Consider the following 22,923-nt stretch of genomic DNA (forward strand, 5'->3'; position numbering starts at 1 on the left):
GTAGCTAACCATAAATCATTCTTTTTGTACATCTGACTCAAGCTTTTATGTGTGTCTGTGTATATTACACAGAAGTGATAAAACAATTCTAGAGAAATCAAACTGCAATTTAAAGTAGCTTCTACAGAGGGAGCCAACAACTCAAGGAACTGGATTAAGAAAACATTCCAGATCAGCACAGAGTTTTTCCCAACCATCAAGGTCATTCCTTACAAGTTTGTCAAATATCCACAGCACATCATCCAGATTCTTACTCTACAGAATTCCCAAGTAGTTAATGGAAGTTTAATTAAACAAATGCTTAATTACATGTCATGGAACAATCAGAGTCAATAAAAATAGAATTTTATTTGCTTTGAGAGAAAGAGGCAATTTAAGAGACTAGTCATTCTAAATAACTATTTATTTATTAAAAAGATAAGTTTAAGAGTTTTCCTCTGTAAAATTTCTAAAAATATTTGATTTTGTAAAAACAAGTATCAATTGCACAATCGAGGTTTTTATTGACGTTTTCAGACAAAACTCGACACCAGGAAACAGGTCAATATGACACTTGATTAAAAAAACAAGAGGAAAAAATCTAAAATAAAGTCATGTAAAGGTGGGAGCTGGCAAGTTTTTTCATTAATCTGGACACCTTGTTATAACTGCCAAAACAGTTTTCCACATTAATTCATCGCCAAATCATATTTCATAATATATATTAATCCACTCAAATGTAATTACAAGTGAGGTATACTATATCAAGTAATTCAACTACTGTGACAGATTCATATTATCACCTCATCCATAAAAATCACATATATTGTCAGCATATACTGAGGCCAACAAAAGACTTAAAGCTTCATATTTCTGAAACTTTTCTCTATTTACTCTCTCTTCCACAAATAATTTTCTACCCTGTTTTTTAGCTTTAGAGGGAAAGAGGATGGATAAAAACCATTTTAGAGAGGCTTAAGCCCAACAGGACAAATCCTAAACCCCGCCCGTAGGGAAGGCTAGGATGTCTGCGAGCGGGACCGAGGATAAACCGCCCCCTCTAGTGGCACAGAGCTCGGCTCTTTCCAAAGGCGTTCCATGGACAGCTGCGTCCCTTTGGTGCCCCGCAATTCCAGTCCCTCCCTGCAAGCTGAACTGTCAATGACACACGGCTGCACTCTCACTGTGCTTGGGGTCGAGCCCCTTAGCTTGTGTACTCAAGTACTGTGACAGACAGTGACTAACACGGGATAGCCCCCGCTGCCCCCAAAGACAAGGAAACAGCTCTGCAACATTCCCGTGACATGGTTCTAATCCCTTTGAGATCCTCTAGCTCTCTGACATACCCAGACTACTTCTAAATCCCTACTGTAGATTTCTCTACTCTGTCCCAAGCAACAGAGGCCCCCTGTAACCCCCAAACATCCCTATTATAACTCCAAGATTGACCCTTCCACTTAAATATCTATATTGCCTAAGCAAAACCAGAAAATATGCACACGCCACCTCCTGCCAGATGTTACAGGTAAATCAAAACTCCGTCAGTCACCCAAACAGCTGTCCTCAAATCAAAGAGTCTCTCTGCCCCTTGTTCAGTTTCACTATGATAAACAGCAAGTATGCAGTCAAGAATGAAATCCCCCTCAGCTAAATGAATCCCCCTCGGCCAACTTGCAGCAGAGTGACACATCTGTCACACATCTCTCCCTTCTGAGCAACGCATCAAAAACTGACTGAAGAGAAAGCTGATATTATCTTCTTCCTCACTTCATGATCTTGATCTTTCAAAAAAGAAAGCTTAAAAAATCAGAAACACAATGTGGATTCCACATTTCTTACCCTCTCCTCCAACTAACTCTCAAAAGTGTCCCATCACAGCCAAAACTGTTTAAACAGAAGTCTATAAAGCTGTTCAACCAGCACTCAGTCAAAGCTGCACTAAAACAAGTGTTCTGAAGCATTGCTTACAGACTCAGTGGTACTACTGAATTCCAAACAATATTTTTAAAACTCACAAGTACTATATTTCAGTCACCTGTATTCAAATAAGCTAGTCAAGCTACCAAAATTTGGCTAACAGCCCCTAGTTTAGTAAAAGAAAATATTAGTAAGAAAACCCATCACCTCTGTCAACACTTACTCTACACAGTGAAATTTGTAGTGAATTACTCTACACAGTGAAGATGAACTCTGTATTAAGATATTCCTACTTTAATATCAAGACAACTTACATCACATCCCATTGCTTGCTGCACCTAGCCTAAATTTATCCTCCTAAAAAACTTCTGATGTGGAACTATAGTAAAAAAAAAAAAAAATTCAGCCTAGCATACACAAGTCTACACTTGGCTAATATGACCTTCAGTTAAAGCCATTCAATCCAGTTCTGAGAATTAAAAATAGAAACAACTCCTGTAAAAGGATTATAAAAAGGGTCAAGAGAAATATTTCTGTTTGTCTCAGAGTTTATATTTTTTGTTGTTCTCAGAAAGAGAAAAAAATATATGCAACATTAAGGCCTCACCAATGTTATTACACCTGAGTTTCCCTAGTAGTCCTGCAGGATGCAGAGTTGAGGGGAATTAGCTGGGTTAGGGAAGGTGGGAAGCATCTGCAGGACATCCCTTGAGCACAAATGCATACTTCCCTTGTAAAACACCAGTGCAAACAGAGGATACCACTATTCCCCCACCTTTGTTATTCCCACTGCAGAACAGCAGACTCACCACTGAAAACAAATGTGTTGCTCATCTGATTCCCTACAACATGGGCACGGCTTGGCTTGATCACCAGTGCTGATGGCTCTAACTGATCTGCTAATTTTACATGGAAACAGGTTGAGCTGTGGGACAGTACCCTCAACCCCTCATGAGGTACATTCAGAAGTTGATTGGGGTGGGGAAGGAGTAGATATTTCCAGCTAAATTCTCAAAATAATGCATATATGCACAGACTTAACAGCTTTAGTGCTAATAAATTCCTGTTAAACAAAAGAAGTGTACGCAAAATGAAAAGACAAATTTAAAAGGCTGCTATAGTTGAAGTTAATTGAAAGCAGAAAAAAAAATGTGATCTTTCATACCTTAGTGCTTAAAATAGAAGTTAAGCACGATGCCATGCCTGTAAACCAATGCCAGTTTTAGTGACTGAACTTCTCTCTCTAGATAACTAAGACTCAAGGACTAAAGGATCAAGCCAAGTCAGGGTAGCAGGCTCAGTTACCTTTGGAGATAAGGAATTCATTACTGAACAAAATTTATATTTTTATGAACAATAGCTATTCAGAAGTATCTCTGAGAAAGTGAAGGACATCTGACAGTCAGATAAATCACCATGATGGATTTTAGATGAAGAATGCAAAAAGAAGTCTTCTTTACTACTAGGGAAGACAATATAAAAGCTGCTGACATTCCAAAGACTGAAAGGTAATTTATTTTAAGTAGGAGGATTTTGGAACTGAACAGTAATATGTAGAAACTAACTTTGTTTTTTACTTTAAAACATTACAACAGGGTCAGGAGAATACCTTAATTATAAGGGCACTGTACCTGAGAATACGTTTACAACCACTTCAGCAACAGTTACCCTAGTGGTAAGTTGTCTTGCCTGATTCTTAGAACTGGCATTTCTTTTAAATATGAAGGTCTACTTAAATATCAGAAAAGGTTAATTAAGTATCTAACAACTCATCTATAAGTTAAATCAGAATTTAGCTTGAAGGACTGAAAGTGCTCTGAAGTTCAACAATGTGCAATCTGTTGTGCTCCCATGGTCCAAGGAGAAGAGTACACAGCATTAGAAATGTTACAAAGGTCTCTCCTGAAAACAACGTGACACTGACCTACAGGAGTTTTTCCCTGGTCAAGTATCCAGTGACATTCAAGATGACAAGATCAGTGGCAAAAGCATGTTCACCCTCTTTCATTATACCCAACAACATATAAATCATCTCAGGAGCTAATGCAGCGTGTACAACAAAACACCAAAGAAGGGCTTCTATTGCAGCTGACCCATGTAAACCTTGAGTTTTACTGAACTTTCTGTATTAAACAAAATTTAATAAAAAACTATTTTAATAAAATTAGTTCAATCCTCCATTTAAAAAGTGACTATGCTGTAAAAATATTAATAACAAACATGCAATTAACTAATATGCAATATATCTATGATAAAAAGCTGAAAGATAACTACTTCAAAAAGCTGAAAGATAACTACTACTTTATCTCACATCAAAAGGCTCAGTTTAATCAGTATCTGTTGAACAAATAAAGCTTGTGTACACAGTACAACTTTTACTGTCCAAAATACAGACCTGCATGTGATTTACCTTGTGTTTAATCTCTCTGCATTTTTTTTCTGCAGTACTTTTAACTCTTCTAGCTCATAGCATCCAAAATGGGTTAATGGGTTAATCAAAGCTAAGCTGTCCATAAGTGTTCTATCACTAGAGAGTGTGCTCTGCATAAAACCAATCTTATCTACTCATCAAAGGCAACTGATGTTGCTTGTCTTTTGCCAGGAGCTCAAGCAGTTTTAATGTCACAGGTACATTACCATGATGTACTAACTTAAGTTAAATGTCTTTTTCCATCCTCTGAAAGAACATGGGACATTTGGTTAGTAATTCAATCACTAAGGCTTTTGGAAAAAAATCTTTTCCAGAGGAATTAAATCCTTGTTACCACAAAACATTTTTACTGCTTGGAGTCTGGCCTTTTTATAAACATTCAAATTTTTAACATGGGAAAACTTGACATCTATAGATGTGAATTCACCTGAAACAAGTATATTATCTTACAGGAGGATAAACTCCATAAGTCTTCTGGGTATATCATGAAATAAAGAAAAATAATGCTAATGTAATAATGGAAACAGACAGTTATATGCAAGAGCCTAAAGTTTAAAATAGTAAGGAAAAAAAGGGGTATTACTTTTATATCTAAGCATGCAGATGAACACAAAACAGACCAAATTCCCCACTATCTCTACCCTGAAAACAAGAAATGTGAAAGTAATCCTAGAAATCTGTATCTAATTTAGAAATGAACATAGGCATTTAGGACGACCATTTAAATGGGGTATTTAAATTGCATTTGTACCAACTGCAGTTAATAAAATAATTTTTTAAATAAATTAAGGAAAAAAATATTTTTAAGTCTCCTTTTGCAATAATTAGTCTTCAGACAAATGTTGCAACAGCAGACAATACTAAAGAGCAAAAGCTAACATTTTTGCTTCAGGTATTTAACAATAAGACATGTATATACATTTATAAGTATATAGGTAACATGCATATATATCACCACAAAAAAGCTTACAGTTCTTTGTGCTTCTCCTCTGCCAAAATTTGGTCATTTGGCTTCAGCCCATACCTTGGGGGGAAAAAAAGAAAGAAAAAACATAAAGCAGTTACTCAAGTGAGAATATGACCATGAAATGAAGTATTATACTTTCAAATTACTAAACTATCTGTTTGTTGATTCAGGTATTGCAAAGACAGTCACAAAGCTTTCTAAAAACTTATAACGTGTTTATCAAAGTAAACTTAACATCACACAAAATTTTGCTTTATACCTTGGCTCCAAACTCTACTGGATACTTTGGCTGACACTATCTACCAAAAATCACTGCACTTCATACCATGAACCATGCATTGATCTTATAATTTGAATCTGCCAAAATAGGAAAGGGAGGATTACAGACAATAGAAACACTAAATGTGGTGGTAGTGTTTCTCCCTGTACCAAATAAAACTATTAAAATAAATACCAAAATAACTCTGTAGAAAAAAAATATATTATAACAACAGGCTATTTAGAAAAATTTCTGCAGTCCATACAAACAACTTCTGATAAAAGCGAGTGCTTGAGAGAAAGAAACTTTCTTTGCTAGCTTAACCTTATAGTTGATTTAACAGAATAGCTTGCCAGCACTGCCTGATCAGAGTGAAAAGAGAATGCAGTCTCTGCCAGGACAGCCTACTGCCAGCCATGCTGCAGCCTGCACTGTCACTCAATGTGGAAAACCTTTAAGGAGTGACCTCACTTTTGTTCTGCATCACAGTAAAATCTCCTGACATCTCGAAATAAATTGCTATGGTATTCTATGGGGTTTGGTTTTTTTCTCTTGCATTTGGTGGGTTTTATGGTTGATTGGTTTGTAAGACAATCATTCATAATGTAAGCAGCTAGAAGTCAAGTGTCCATTAGACAACTCTGCAAGCATCTATCTGCTCACACTGCTGAAGGTTCCCACTGGCCCTTTGTCCTCTGGTTTTGTTCCTTGCTCTAGACTACTGCAGAACCATAAGTTATTCCTCCTGAGGAAAGGTTCTGGTTACCAACAACTACACTCAACCTATTTTGCAAAATTATTTTTTTTTATAACAAATAGGCAAAATATCCTTTCTCTATTTCTTACAGCATTTTCTGATGATACTCTCTGAAACTCATATTTTCAGCATCCATTTAAAATGCAAGCACCAATGCCGGACACATTCTCAAGCTTACTAGTGCTCATTGCACTCAGACATACAAGCCACTGACTGACTGATTTTTATTGTTTACAAACACAGAGACTTCCCCAGGTTATTTGCTACAGTATCATGCTGACTTGAATCCATTTATCCACTTTACAGCTAAATCCTTGCTGTAGACACTCCTAATCAGGATACAGTGATTCATCCATGTTCTCCTTCCAAGTGCAGGGCTCACATTTGACTCAGAGTAAGCAGGGTTTCCTGTATAGATACAAGTCACTTGTTTTAATTGCCCAATCTTCTTCATACTTTACCATCCCGTCTGTCTTTAAGACACCAGCTTTTATTGTTACGATCTTACATTTACTTGCAACCTAATGTTTTCTGTAATCAACAGTATCAGGCTCTTTTTCTTACATGAAAAAGGGTCTAGCCCAATACCAGTCTCTTGATAATGCTGCTACACTTTCCAAATGGATATCTCCATTTGTCATGTCTTAATGAATTTCACTGATAGCAAACACTCATGTACCCGAGGAAACGCAGTGAGTTGCCAGGAAATACTAAAAGGAACATCTTTCAGAAGTGAAAGGCCACTATCTCTTCTTATGAAACTTGGAATCTGACTTAAAATGACATTAGGTCTTTGTCCAGAGGATTTATCTGTCATAGACAGATACAGTAATATGCAATCCATTTTGCAAATGGAGGTAATTTTGTCCATTAACAAATATACCCACAGAAAGTCAGACATTCTTCATTAAAAATTAAGCTGCATGCTTTTCCTCTACCAGTAGTCAGACCACTTCAGCTTCGACTGCATACAATTTTATCTGCTGAGAAATAAAATCTATCCTTGGGCTTTTCAAGGTTTCCAGAATCCTTGTTACTACACTTTTTTTTTTTAACCACAATTTTACCCCCACAGTTATTTAGAGAGAAAAAAACCCAAACAAATAAAACCTGTCACTACTTACTCAGCCTAGTAAGTCAGCTACTACAGAAATCACGTAACATAAGGGGAATGCTGTTCAACAGATGAGTGATTTTGGGCTATGTTACTGACATACCAAAGAGGGGCTGGGAGGGACACAGCTGCTACCCCTAAGGTTTGCAGAATACTTCCTTTGGTGAACCTCAGCTTACACTATCTTTTTCACCACCACCTTCTTTTACTATGAAAACAGTTTTCTTAAAATAGTCTTCCTTGATCCCTAAAGACATTGCTTTGATAGCAAGTTGTCAAAGAAAACTTTCCACGAAGGGGCATGCTTGTAGAGCTCAAATTTTTAATAGTACTTTATGCATTAAGATGTATATTATATTTCATACACAGCTGCTGAACTATTTAATAAATTTAAACATGCAACTAGCACAGTGAGCAGCTTCACAACTTGTGCTCCATACACAAGATTGATAAGCACCAATTGGATCTTCCTAACTGATGAAGGTTAGATTTGTCAGAATTTTTCTAAAGAATATTTAGGAGCTAACAATACTAAGTGCAAAATTGAAGTCAAAGATAAGCAGTCAAAAAATTTAAAATAAGGACATCTAAACCCTCTAAGCAACCAGAACAATGAATTGTGTATGTATTATAGATCTAACTGCCTCATATTAAACTAGTGAGTAGAAGAGAGCTGTATATGCTATGGAAGTAAGCAGAGGAGTGATCACAACTTCATTTTTTTCTACTCTGAAATTCGAAGTTCAACACATCCTAGAACACACAATAATTATTATTCTTTTCAACTATCCAGTAGCAAACTGTGATAGTTTCAAAATATTAATAGTCTCTTTGTCATTGCTTGAGGTCCTATTTAAAAAAGGGAGGCTCAAGAGTAAAAACATGCAAAAGGGTCTACAGCCTGACTGTAGGTAAGTGCCAGAACACGCTACAGCGCCTTTCAAAAATGATACATTTAAGCCCGTGGATTTGTCCTTCACAAACATTTAATCTACTGGAAGAGTAGCCAATGTTCCAGACACCCCTTCAGAAGGGCAGCTGTCCATGAAGCTGGGCAGCAAAGGGTTGGACTGCAGCAATTAGCACAGTGCACAGCTGCCCTGCGCACGGAGCTGCGCAGCTGCCGCTCCGCACAGCCGGCCTCTGAGCATCACAGCTGATGGCTTCTGACAGCCCCATGCACCACTGCACCCTGGGCAAAACTGCCAGCTCTGAGAGCTGCTTCTTCCCAAACTCAGTCCCTTAAGAAGTTTCTTAAGCCATAGCAGCCTAGTTTAACCTCTAGATGTCATTGTAACGCGGTCACTCCAACAAACCCTAGTCTAACCAAAGCTCAGTGTCCCAGCAGAAATCACAGTTCTATCATCCATCTCGAATGACAGTTCAAATTGTAACTTTCACAGTGCTGTATCATAACTATTCCAGCATCAAGGTAATTCTTTTAGACAGTATTTTTTCTGACCCTACAAAAAGACATGTTTACACATTTAACTTACCAGGACAAATGAGCAATCTCATGTGCCTGTATTTCATCAATAAAAAAGGCACAGCTAATTATAAATTCACAACTGTAGACATCTCAGATATTTTTCCTCTCCACAAGCCTGGAAATAAATTAAGACCCAGACTATTGCAGGCATTCTGAAGACACTGGGGAGTCAGATGGTGTTGAAGAAATTTGCTCTAAGTACACCTAAATATACTCTATGAAAAAAATGCCACAGACACTTGGAAGAGATCTATTCCAACAGCTAGAAGTACAACTCTGACCACTACATTCTATTTGATTATAGTGGTAAAAAAGGTGGTATAGTCTTCACTTCTTCTTGTGCATTTAAGAACTTGCCTAGCATTTACCTGCAAGTTTATAATCTCAAATTTCATTTCTGCCAAAATGTATCATTTTTATTATATGTCTGTTTTTCATTTCTTAAACATACGAAAACTTCCAAGTTCAACTTCAGCAATTTTAATGATCCTTCTGAAACAGTAATCCTACAACTCCAGGATTTTTTATTTTCCAGCTCATAATACAAGACAGAATGACAATTCATGTACTTGGACAGTAGTGAGAACTTTTACAGTAATATTTTTAATGTAACAAACAGCCATAATGCACAGTTCCTTTCAGGCAGCATCCAATTTCACAAAGCCTTAGCCAAATTAAAAAGAAAACACAGCCTGCACTAAATATGCACTACTGATAAACTCCAAATATACATCAAGTTCAGATCTACTCTATCAAAAATTTCCTGAAAAGATGGTAAAATTCACCAAAGCCCAAAATGAAACTGATAATGAGCAAACAGGTTTAAAAAATTGCAATAGATCTTCATAGCTTGAAAATTAAGTCACCTTTCAAAATTTCTGACTTGAATCCACCAATCTAAGCAAAACCTTCTATAGAAACAATAAGTAATAATTGCACAGATATCAAAATGAAAATCAGCACACACATACATGTGCTGCTTGGGCCAGAAAAGCCAAGATGAAATGCAGACCACCCACAAGGATGTATGAAAAACTGCATATGTATGACAGTAATATTCTGATCACTGTTTTCAAGTGTACATGTGAAAAACAAGACACTAGAGATAAAAGTATTTTTCTAAGCATTAACCATCAATGTAAATAGTCAGCAAAAAAACCCCTATATTTAAACTATTTCCATGACAAAAAGCTGGGACAGTAAAGCATTCCAAGAAGCCCTAAATATATATCTGCACAGACATTCCTCTGCTTTGGTTGATATACAAATAAATACAAGGTTCTTGCCTCAGTACATGGCTCTGACTAACCTTGCTCACCTTTAAATGCACTTGGGCTTTGCTATTCCATAAGCTTATTGTATTTGACATGCTCTGCTGCACTTACTGCTTTAAGTATTCCCCAGATTGATTAAAAATTCAATACATGAAAGGGCAGATCTCCAGCGTGTTCTCTGAACTTTGCAGAACAGTCGTCAACAAAAGGAACAGAGTGCGATTTCTCCGTCAGACACCTAACACCCATTGTTGCATTAACTGGACAAGACAAGTAGATTTTATTTATACTAGGCTATGCTTCATCAATTAAAGAAGATACCTGTTAAGACAGAGTTCAGTAGAAGCATTTCTTCATAAATTTTCAAAGAAGTCATGAAGAAACCTTAAGGATTCCCCTATAGCCTTATTGCATTTCAGATTAATCTAAAGAAGGTTGCATAAGAATGATTCAGCAATTGTGTTACTTCTACTTCCAAGTGATGTTAAGGCTATCTTCACTAGTCTAAAAAAAAAAGGAACTACAGTCTTTGTGGTTTTTTTCCTTTTTTTTTAATTATTAATCTTGTCAAAACTAGAACAAGGCATCTTTGGGACACTGTATTCACATGTCCTTTCTCAGAGTATATTAAGTGATTTCTATGCAGTTCTCACATCCCACGAGATCATTCAGGTCAGAACCACAGCCCTGTGTGAACCTGCTACAACAGGGCATCCTCATGAGCATTTACAAGCCAATGCGCACAGCGAGCCCAGCTCACAAAATATTTCTAACGCCTCAGATTTATGGGGGACGGGTACAGAAGGTCAGCCTGTTTCTCAAGTTCCATCTGCAATTTATCAGACAGAATAAGTAATGCTACCATAAGTGCTAACTCCACTTCTTCTGACTTGATTCATACAGAGATCAAAAAGCAGTAAGGAAACTGCTTTCCCTACAGTAGCAAAATAGCACTTGAAGTATTTCTGCATTTTTGACAAGGCTACGGCTGCTTAGAAATTTCAGTTAAATCTAGTGTAGCCTTACTCTTCCCACTAGCCCAATAATCTTTCCAACACACACAAATACAGTGTGAGTATCGTGACTTGTATGTGTTGGGATCATTACTTTCAGCTTGCTAAACCAGATTCTGGGGCTGTGAATTTTCTAAATCCAGACAAAACCAAAAAAATCCAAAACCCAGACCACACCTGGTATATAAGTTTAGCAGCCCAATTCATCATGGACCAGATGAAACCAGCTAAACCAAATTAAAGTTTTCTGTAATTGGCAGATACAAGGCCCTTAGGCAAAATATTTAAGACATGTTTTTTCCCTCCATTAAAAAAAAGACAGACCCAAACAGTAAAGGCCTTTGATTCATATTCTGAAAGTCTCACTGTCTTGCCTGGCTTGCACTGTTTTTACTCCACCAGTTTAATACATTTACTTTTTTTTTCCCTGTAGATTCCACTGTTGCTTAGTCTCCTGGTTTCATCATCTGAAATGCACCACACCCTCCATCCCCTCAAAGTTTCTTCTTTTCTTTAGCCTCTCTCCTATTCTATAACAGGGCAGCCAGTCCTCCCTATCTTTTCACATTCCTTCTTGGCCTCAAGTTGACAACAAAACAGAGACCTTTTCTACATTAATTTCTGAGTTCAATGACAGCTCATCATTATTCACTGTTACTTAAGGATGATCTTGTAACAGGTTAGACCATTTTAGAAAAAATCCTTACTGAATAGATACTGCCTTGTTGACAAATATAAAAGTCCAGATGGCCATCCCTGAAAAACTGAAAGATTAAAGACAGACTGTACAATAGCAATACAAACCCAAAGAAAGCCTGCTTCCAGAAAAAAAATCCCAAGTTTTGCAAGGGTCCATTTATACCAAAAAAAAGAGGAAACTGCTTAAAATACCTTTCAGACATTTCTTTGGGAAAATATTAGAACTGTGAGAAAATGCATAAATCAGGCTGATTTCAACATGGATCAGTGCTAGACCCATCACTATGCCACACACCCATGAGTGATCTGGCCTTATGGACAGAAGCTACTGATGAAATCCACAGATGACAGCAGACTGGCACGGGTATGTTATGACAACAGAGCATTCTAGCAGACAGTAAGAGTACAAAATACTAACACACGTGAAGCCAAATAGGTAAATTAAAAGCATAAAAATATGGGTGGGGTTAAAGGCATCCCACAGAGTAGTAACTTGGGGAGAGGGGAAATGAGGTGTTATGAACTATAACTAATTCAACCTGAGCTTCCAACTCACACCAAGCATTTAAGACAGCAATGAACTACTACAATACAGAAACAAGCAAGCAAACAAAACAAAAATTAGCAAAAATACCCCAGAGTGAGCTGTCAGCCTCGCTAATTATTTCATTTTCTTCAATTTTCAAACAGAAAAACTTGTAGCTAAAGTGTTCAGCTTCAGAAGAAGACATGTAGGTAGGAGTAAAGCACACACTAGTGGCAGTGGGAAGGAGACTTGAAAAAATAGCAACAGAAGGTTAAGATACTTCTGTCTTAAATTCTATAGAATGTAGAAAACAAATTACTTCAGAAAAAATGAATTACATCATATTTAATAGGAAGTAAATTACTTCATAGTTATCAGTGACAAAGAATCAAGTTCATTTGGGAAAGGGCACGTACATTGACTGGCAGAGAATTACACTGCTTAACTAAACAAAGACATCTGCTTAGGGAAAAAATTAACTGCAACTCAAACCACAGGTACTGGGCACTTCCTTTAAAAAAAAAATCCAGACTTTAAACCTTGCTATGGGAATAGATATGTCAGAGCTGAGAGAATGAAGTAGCACCTTGGACAACACATGGAGCAAATTTCTAGTGTTTTCCTTTTTACTCAGTACCTGTCCACTGTTATGACTGGAGTCTTATTTGGCTGCATGACTCCCTATACAAACCTCTCTTTTTCAGAAAAAAAGGTTGGAATTTCTGAGTGAAAGGGATTCAAAAAATATTAGCAGAATTTCTTTTTAACACATTATTTATTATGAAAGATGGATTATGGATTTAAATGTCAGCACAGAATTAGCTTAAAATGACACTACTGAAACCTAAAAGAAAAAAGAAATACAGTTATTCATGTCATAAATTAAAGCATAGACTTTGTTTCCCACACTTAATGCATGGATATGATCACTACTTTGAATATAAAAATTACTAGGTCCAGTTTTTCTGGTGTTTTTTTCTGTCATCCTTCATCAATATTTTCCTAGATGTTTCTGAATTATTCAATGTAATAAGGTAAGCCACCCCACTGATAAAATGGTTGGAAATCAGGACTTTAATCAGCCATTAATATTGTAAGACAGATTTAAAGGGCTTTTGAAATTGAAGTCAAAACAATAATAGGTTTAAATGATTAAAAGGGATTAAGAAAGCCAGGAAAGTTCAAAGCCTGTTAATCACCAGACTGCGAAAAACTATGATCATTTAATAGGGTCAGCCCTATCACTCTGGACTTAAGCATATAGAAATGGCCTTGTCAAAGGCCCTATCTACAGAGTTCCTTAACTACAAACTAGGGAGCTAAAAATTTAAGACAGCTGAGCACTTGCTGTAGAGATATATAGATATTTTTAAAATTATGACTGAAAAACATTTTTCTGACTACAAGTACTTTTTTAAAAGCTGTACATTTTTTTAATTGGTACTCTGAATTCTAGACTCATTGCACCAGTAGAAATACATTTTGTTGACCTTTAGTAACTTTATCAAGGGATAAAATATTAATTCAATTTGTGCAGAATTATAGCTATTCTCCTTACAGACTGAACTCTTAACATACTCCATTTCTATTATTCATTTGACCCTTGAATATTTAAGCCACTTCTTTAGTTTTCCTAGTTCTTCTTGCATTGTTCTTGTTGTGAAATTATAATCTAACATTTACATACTTATTTTCTTCAACCAGAAATAAACACTCATTTGCAATTTAATTAATTTTGATTATAAACACAAACCAGTTTCCACAATCCCATCTTAAAGTTTTACTTGCATAAAACTTACTGAAAAACACCAACTAAAGTAACAGGCACATAATCTAAACTGAAGGGTTCCTTTTCCTAGTTACCCACAATTATTTGCAATTATCACTTTAAAATTTATTGTTCGGACCAACTTGTACCAGTTCTATAACAGAACCTGTCACCACTAGTACTGAAAATCCCCAAATACTTCCCCTGCCCCATGAGGAGCCCTGCTTAGAGAATTTTATATATATATACACACACACACATATATATCTAATTCAGAGAAGGCACAGTAGTGTGGTTGCTCATGCAACCCTCAAATTGATATATTTCTTCTAAATATTGATGATTTCTTCTAAATAAAGACTCCCCGTTTACCATATATGAATAGCACTGCCAGCTAGTCAATTTACACTTGAAAACACACTCTCCATTGCCTTCTCAGAGAAGGCAGACTTATAAAAAGCCATTGGCATGAACTTCAATAGGCTCTACACCTACAATAAAATACAGGTTAATAACCTGCATACACTAACAAACACAGTAACATTACACTGCAAACATAAGACCATGCTGGGCTCCATTAACACAAAGTCCATTTCATAACTGAATTACAACTCTGTCCCCATACTAGAGCTGTTCTCTATCTCCAAAAAGAACAAATGAAAACAGAATCTCTAAAATACAATTATTTTTGTGTCTCTAGTACAAAGAAATAAATGCTACATCAGTAAAAAAATCAATTAAGACAGAGCAAAAGACATTTATTCATCAGTGAAGACCTCACAAACCACAACATTAGCCCAGAATATTACCTTCAAGCAACAAAATCCTCCAAAAGGAAGGAATTGAAAGTTTTGAGACTGTATTAGATCTTGATTGATATTAAATATTTAACCATCTTCAAAACGCTAAGAATTGACCTTGTCATCATTCATAGGGAGACACAGAAAAAGACTGGTGTAATTATATTTAATAAAATCCACATTGCTCCCATTTAGAAATTATAAGGAAACTAACAGCAAGTCTTACATATCAATTAAAACCTCTCTTATTTCTTAAAAAATATAGTTTAAAATGTATTCCATTTTCCTGCTGGACCACTTTACCAATGTACTTCTGCTTGTGACAGGCAAGTACTAATTTCATATTATTACAGCAACCTACATGAGTCTCAGTGCTGTCTAAAAGCTACATCTCTCTCATCACCCGTGTCTGCACCCAACAGCTTAGTACGGGATAGTCCATCTTACAGAAACTTAAATAGATAATTGTCAGGGAATTCATGTACCTTAATTTGCTTCTCTACAAAATTTTAACACTGTTTAAAGCAAACAGAAAGCTACAGACAAATGTTACAGCTACTGTGAAATTTCAGCCATGCTCAAAGAACATATCCAAGCCAATAAAGTCATCAGCTTTACAGAAAAAGTACCATGTGGAAAATGGCAGAGAAAAGGCTTTTTTACTGCACTGAAAATTTTGATTTTATCCTGAAAAATGAATGAGCAATATGAAGATGGGAGATTTAGGGAAGTGTTCTTGAGAGATTAAGTCCTTGCTCTGCTGCCACTGGGGCATACCGAGAACTGCAAGTACTCCTTCTGGGAAGAACTGTTCCTCCCTTTTGCCTCAAGACATGGCCACTGCTCAGTATATATTAATTCTTCAGCCACAGTGGTACCTGCAGCATCAAGTCCAGACATGCAAGGATCTGGCAGAGGAAAGGACTGACTGAGGTATTTGGACAGTTCCTGTCTCTTTAGGCCTAGGTGAGTGTTTTGTCTCAGGACTGGTTCTAGAATTACATACAGACCTTGACACATCCTGATAATTCTGTTTAGAGCTTTGGCTGCTGTTTAACACTGCTGCATATAACATCACAAGCACATTTCAAACCAGCTTCAATAAAACACACCGGAAGATAATCTGGCAAAAATGGGAGTTATTGCAATCATATTTGGAGAAAGGACTCTGATCTTTTGTCTACACAGTAACTATACAAAATAAATTGTCAGGAGACATGCAAGATTCTGGAACACTTTGTCTCTTTTGCTGGGAAATATTAATGGCAGAAATCAGAAGATTTACATTTGTAACTGTAGTTCTCGTCTTGACACAGATCAGAAAAGGTATGCTAGCCTGAAGCCACCTAGGACACCAGGCTTAACTTAATATTCACAGGTGAGAGTGCATGCAGCCTTTACTTGAGGTGGTCTGGAAGTGAATTTGGGTACACTTCCATTTCTAGTGGAGAAAGCTGATTGTACACATCCAGACTACAGTGACAGCCTAATGTTACAGTAATCTTTATTGCCAACCTTCCTACCAGTGGGAAGTTTCTGTTATTCAAAAAGAATAAAATCCAGCCTCAAGACTGAAGAAATAAATAGCGTCAATAATACAAGAACTGAAAAAATGTTCCTGGTAATGTTTGTATTTCTGTGGCTTCATGCTACTGTTCACTTGTTACAGCTTGTCATGTTAGACAGTCATATACTCCCCTTCACACTTTGTCCCGTGCACATCAGATTCTTACACTGAAAATTAATCACTTTTGCTGTCACAAAACAAGGGAAGAAATAAAAGGGAAAAAAATTACTGGAACAATCTGCTAAAATAATCACCAAAAATTCTTAAGCCACTGTTCCCTAGTATTCATGTGCCATAAACCCACAAGTTTCAAGTAAAACTAAAATCTGAAAATAATTTGTATGCTAACACATTGAAGAGAGGAATTAAGCGTTTGTAAAATGAAACTAATCTGTCCCCAGCTCTGCATTTAATCTGAACTTACAAGGGAACTGCAGCATTCGTAACATCCTGAAGTCTACAGCACAACCAGATCTCCAGTAACTTGGAACACTGATGATTCTGCCCTGACAAAAATAACATAAAACAACGCCCAAACAGCTAGTTTATCCTACTCCAGCTCTTGGCTAAGGGAAAACAAGAACAGCAGTAATTAAGGGGAGGATGGGCTGCCTCCACCCTTTCCCTGTGGCTACAGCAGAGACCACAAGGCCAACAGTTCCTTTTTTTCCTCCAAAAAGGACCAGGACAAGAAGAAGCAAAGCACAGAGCAGGCCTAGGCAGGGCTCTTCAGTGCCATAAGCATCTCATACCTTAAGTTACAGTTACCTGGAACACTGAGGTGGTATCTGCACTTTGTTCAGGAATAGCCTAATGTAAAAGCAAGTTACTAAATAGAAATGTTAACAGTTAGTATTTAAATTCAAAAGGAAGGACAAGTCTCTCTCTTCTTGATTAATGTAACATGTGAAGAAAAACTGTTGAGACTGCATATTGCCTGACCTGAATGAAGCAAAACTAATCAAGTAGTAATAAGCATTATAATTTACTTAAATAACTATTTTTTTGAAACTGAAGTTTTCAGAAAGATGAAGGCATTCCAACCACCTCAAAATGTTATCACTAAAAAGCCATCTTTTCTACAAGATGACAGATCAATTTCATCTAGAGTAAAAAACCTGAGACTATGTCAAATAATTGCTAATTTTTGACTGGGCTTTTTTATTCTTCAAGTCACAAGTGATCAACCAGTTTCACTTACTGTAGCAGGAAAAACCCCTCTAATCTGTATTATGCTATTGAAAATTTTGGGTTGGACAAGCAGGATGGGAATGGAAAACAACATTAAAATCACATCTTAGAAATCTGTAATTAAAAAGAATGCCTGAAACCATATCCAGAACACGAATCACAATTTTTGTTTACTGTATCATAAATAAAAATCAATCTTGTAATCGTGCAATCTCGAAACACTAATATGCAAGGTTCCTCAGTATGAACAGCAAGTAAACTTTCAAAAGAAAGTTTTACCACTGAGTTTAAGATGGATTCCAGTTCTCTACTGAAGACACCCAGCTTTTTCCATCAAAGATATTTTCAGCAAGGGTCTTTTCATTTAATATTATTGTCTAATTAAAACCAGAGACACTTAGTTAATTCATAGATCTCTTCCACTTAAAGCTCCTTGTTTGCAATAAAGAGGCAAATGGAACCCATTATTTCATAACTTGCCTTGTAATGCAATCACAAAGTTTTGTTAAACAAATTTTCACTTGTAAGCAAGGGGAAAATATAGATAATTTCTCTGTGTGTGTATCTGTCACATGCTTAAGGTTATTCTAAAGAATACAATTAGTCCATTAACTAGACATGTTCTACTGACATGCATTAAATCTGTAAGTCTTCTGATGAATGGGAAAAATAAAAGAGTAATTCATGATTTACAGTTTATAACTAAACAAGTATTTAAGAAAGTGAAAACACCAATAAAGAGAAGAGTGGAATATTTCCCATTCATGAACATCTTACATTCTATTTTACAGGCAAACACATAATTACAAGCTCCTCTATAAACACTGCTCAAGCCCTATATACCCTGAAAACATCACCTCTCCATGCAACACTATCACTCCATAGTTTTTCAAACAGCCTTTTCTAAAAGGAGCATAACTAAAATCTTTCACACATTTAAACTACATATTTAACTAAATGCACTAGGAGAAAGCATTAGGGCTGTAGAAAGCTTTAATTATGTTGTCAGGAACACTACCAAATTTATAGACCTAGTATGAAGACGACCTTCTTAAGACAGCTCTCATCATCCTAAGTTTTTGCAAGCAAACACTGGAGTTTTTATCATTTATCAGCAGTCAGATGATGCAATTGGGCTCAACAGTTTCAACAATATACCTTCAGACCTTGTGACTAATTAAATGGACTTCTAGAGATACAACTAAAACCACAAGGTAATAACACAGCACTCAGCTATTCGGCTTCTCTCCCAGATGACCCAATGCAACAAATACTTTCAGGATTAATTTTTCCCAAGAGTTATTGAAACAATGGAACATCATACACCAAATTATCTTCTGCAGGGGGAGGGAGAATACAGGGGCAAATTTTCAGGGAGAGGTTTTAAAGTTTTTACCATATACTTTACATACCTTCATCACTGTACAGACAGTACACACTAAACCCAAAATACACAGCACTGCAACACCTACTAGAAGGAGAATTAACCCTGTCTCAGCCAAAACCAGGACAACAGGTACCACAATTCCCAGCTCAAAGCAATGCAAAAACCCATTAAGCTCTCCCAAGGGCTGATGAAGCACAGAATCTAAGTTAATAGATTCATGAAACTGAAAAGTCTGAAGAGGGTAGGGGGTCCCCACTTAAATCTAGTAGCAAAGCCAATGTTTGCAGCCTGTGCATTCTTGGATACTGCAGCTTCCAAGTACAGAATCACCATTTGTCCTTCTCATTTTTCAAGCTCACTCCAACATGTGTTTTTGGAGAAAGGTTTTTTTTGCATTGAAGCCGAGTTTGGTGAACAGAGAATCACCTCTGATGGTCTAAAAGCTATTTAGACCCTTGGCCACTTCATGAGACTTAACTGCATTAATGGTCTTTTGATTTTTTTTTTCCTATGGGAAGTTAAAGGCTTCTGTTAGACAGGACAAAGGTAACAAATTGTAAATGTTGAGAATAACACAAGCCACAGTTTATACAGACCAACCTAAATTTAACACAAGTAAGCACAAGTTTTTTGTCATTGTCAACTGAAGCTGCTACACAAACTTTTTCTTTATTTTATTATTTCTTAATTTGTAATCCAAATTTCCACAAGACTGGAAAAAGGATCAAATATGTACATCTTCACTTTCATCACGGCAAACACTAAAATAGCTTCACACAGGAATGTTTCATTTACCAAATGTTAATGCTGTTCTATTACAAAAGTTTGTGCTCAACTAATCCATCACCTTCTGCCAGTACTTTGCAGTGAGGAAAGGTAAAGGATGCCCATGCATCCTGGGATCTCCAGGAATGACCCAAGCACTTTCAGTGCTACAGTTAAGTTGGTAGTACACTGCAGGACATCCATATCCATACTTGTGAAATTATGGATCACCATGACAGCACTTCTTCCTTCACTGAGATATTCTCTTTTCATATAGCAATCGTTACCACCACTCCAAAGACCCCATTCATTCTTACTTTCCTGTTTCTTCAAACCTTTTCTTTCCAGTGAAGAGGAAAGAGAATATAAACCCATTTCTTGATTTAAAGATAGTTTGTATTTACACCAGAAAAGGCATGGAAGAGAACTAAGGAACAGATGGTAGAGGGCATGAAAGTTATAAAAATTCCAATCCTTACTGAGCATCCTAAATGAACTTGTGCAAAGATTGCCACAGACCTTAATTTTAAAGGGGAAAAAAGACCTAAAGATAAAAATACTTGTCTGCTTGGATAACCAATAAGCAATCATACAGAAATTTGTAATCCTGGACCATGATGGTGACAAAATAGTCAGTCTGCAGGTTGTAACTATAATGGAATTTGGCAGCCTGAGCAGTAAACATACCTCAACTTATGAGATCATGGCTCTGGTCAAAAGCCCAGAAATTAGAGTGAAATACAGCAATATGATTCCTGAAACTTGCTGTGATAAATAAAATATATATCCTAATTTTCACCTTTATCTCCACTCCTTTTTAAGAGCACAGGCTGAAAGATATTTCCATGCTTATACAGGTGCAGGCAATTACAGATATTTTCCTTGCCTTCCCTCTGATCAGTCAGGGAAGATACGAGGTTTCACATGTTGAGAAGATTCAGGACTGGCACAATAGTCCTGTCAATGTCGATTTGTCAACATTGATTCTCTTCTCCTCCTCAGCTCCTGCAGCCATAGACACAGCAAGAGAAGATTTATCCATACTATGAACACACATTTCTCAACCAATGAAGTGCACTTGAGATGACAAATAATGCCCAAATCTCTACAACCTAAAAATTAACTACAACTAGGTAAGCTGAATTCAGTGTCAAAAACTGAATATTTGCAAAGTGAGTATTTGCAAAACAGAGTGTTCTAGGGAGAGCAATGAAACACATGCCATGTCCTAACTTTGAACAGCAGGACAGTGGAGTATTTACAGGAGTTAGCAGTCCTGAGTTTAGTGTCTTAAAATGTCATTGGCATGTTAATCAGAATTTCTTTGCCCATTTTAGCAGAGTTTAATGTATGTAGAGCAGATTAAGTTATTTTTAAATGCCTTTCGGAGTTAGAAGGTAAAAGAATCATTCCTGTTAAATGTCACGGGTAGAAGTGAGTACACCAAAAGCTTTAATGAATACCTGTTAGCAAAGTTATTTTCACAGATTAGCACAGCTATAGTTAGCTATTCACCCACAATGCATTAATTCTTCTTCTATTCCTTCCCCTCCCAGCCCTAAGAAGCTGCTCTTTGAGTAAGTATCCATATCTTGATAAATTAAACAAAAATACTCTTAGGTAGTAATGGAGTTGATGCAAACTAAAAGGAGACCAAAAAACCAAACCAAAACCACATTTCTGATATTTCTTTCATGCAGATACTAAAAATAACCAAAGACATATGGCGGACTATATTTATTTCAAGACTTCTTTCCAGTTCTGTAAACAGAAACGAAAGTGGTTTGTGGTATCACCAGTTTTCATCAGTGCCATTAACATTGCTAACACTTTTCCAGATTGTCTCCCTTAAGAGAGGCAAGAAATGGGACCCAGAAATCAAAACAGAGGCTAAAGCTTCTCTGGCTCAGGTAATGCCAGACTGCTGATATGCTCAGATGGCCATGGTGAACTTTTGTTGTGATCTAAATTAAAATTGCCTCTCCTAGGAAAGGCCTCCAAAACTTGTCAAGAGAGCAAAAGGCTTTGGAGATCAGATTAAACCAAAATTTAACTTGAAAGCAAAGAGTCGGTGTGCTAACCCAAGCCAAAAATACCCACCCAGGCCTCCAACACTGCTCATTTCCTCAAACCCATATTACATGGCAGCAAACTGTTTAAAGTCTGCAAGGAGTAGAACTGCATTATATGTTTATTTTCAGGTTTATTTCTAACATGGATTGTAGGCCAATTAATTATTTTTAAAAAGACCACTTTCTATACTTCCTTATGCTGTTTCAATTCGCACTTTCTTAATACAACTTACAAAAATAAGCTGTTTACAGAACTCATTTTAATGCTCATTTCATTGACAATATATATTGATTAAACGTGCAACATCAAGTCCTTTATTTTGAACAAAGGTATTTATTCTTACAACTGACTGTACGAGAGGTGGATAAAGCAACAGAAACACTGTAAAAGTTAAATGTATAAAATTCTTAAGGGTGTTTACCTAAACTTTTCTTATTTTCCTAAGCTACCTTCTCAAGTCAGAGCCCTGCTAGCCTGATAACCCCATTAAACATTCCCACCCAGTAGAAGAGGTGACAAGCAGATTCAAGGTTGCCAAGATACCCAAAGCTGACGCTACATGGCTAGAGATGGGTGCATGCCTTGCTTCACAAGAAAAAAGAGAAACTACAATGATCAACAATATCTCTTTCAAATGCTTCACAGTCCTGAAATGTCTATGCTCTTGCACCTCCCTGCAGCATTTGGATAGATAACTTTATTTTAGCAGTTGTTCTACAGCTCCATTTTCTATTTTATCTCCCTTCCCAAGCTGAGGATGCATGGGATCTGATCCCCATTTCAGGAAGTGTTGCAAAAGATAGCTGGACCTGGAGTAGAAACACTCTTGTTGGTTTGTTAAATGGACATCTCTGCATACCCTGACAAACAGGGAGAGGGATATCAAATCAGGTGCAGGAGAACATAAACAGGCTCCTCAGTTTTGAGGTTATTACCAGAGCTATCAC

At 36.7% G+C, this 22,923-nt stretch overlaps 1 protein-coding gene across 4 annotated transcripts in view; it reads right to left on the reverse strand.

Moving 5' to 3' along the window:
• The window catches only part of ADK (adenosine kinase), a 270,500-nt gene that overhangs the window by 230,646 nt on the left and 16,931 nt on the right, over positions 1 to 22,923 (reverse strand). For 2 of the 4 annotated variants that reach the window (XM_068198542.1, XM_068198540.1), the window contains exon 3: positions 5,298 to 5,351. The exons of the other annotated variants lie outside the window; for them this stretch is intronic. In XM_068198542.1, coding sequence (XP_068054643.1) covers positions 5,298 to 5,351 — 54 coding nt within the window. The remainder of the gene's footprint in view (positions 1 to 5,297; positions 5,352 to 22,923) is intronic. 4 annotated transcript variants of the gene reach the window in all.

The sequence above is a fragment of the Anomalospiza imberbis genome, chromosome 8 (genome assembly GCF_031753505.1).
Source record: "Anomalospiza imberbis isolate Cuckoo-Finch-1a 21T00152 chromosome 8, ASM3175350v1, whole genome shotgun sequence".
Lineage (NCBI taxonomy): Eukaryota > Metazoa > Chordata > Aves > Passeriformes > Viduidae > Anomalospiza > Anomalospiza imberbis.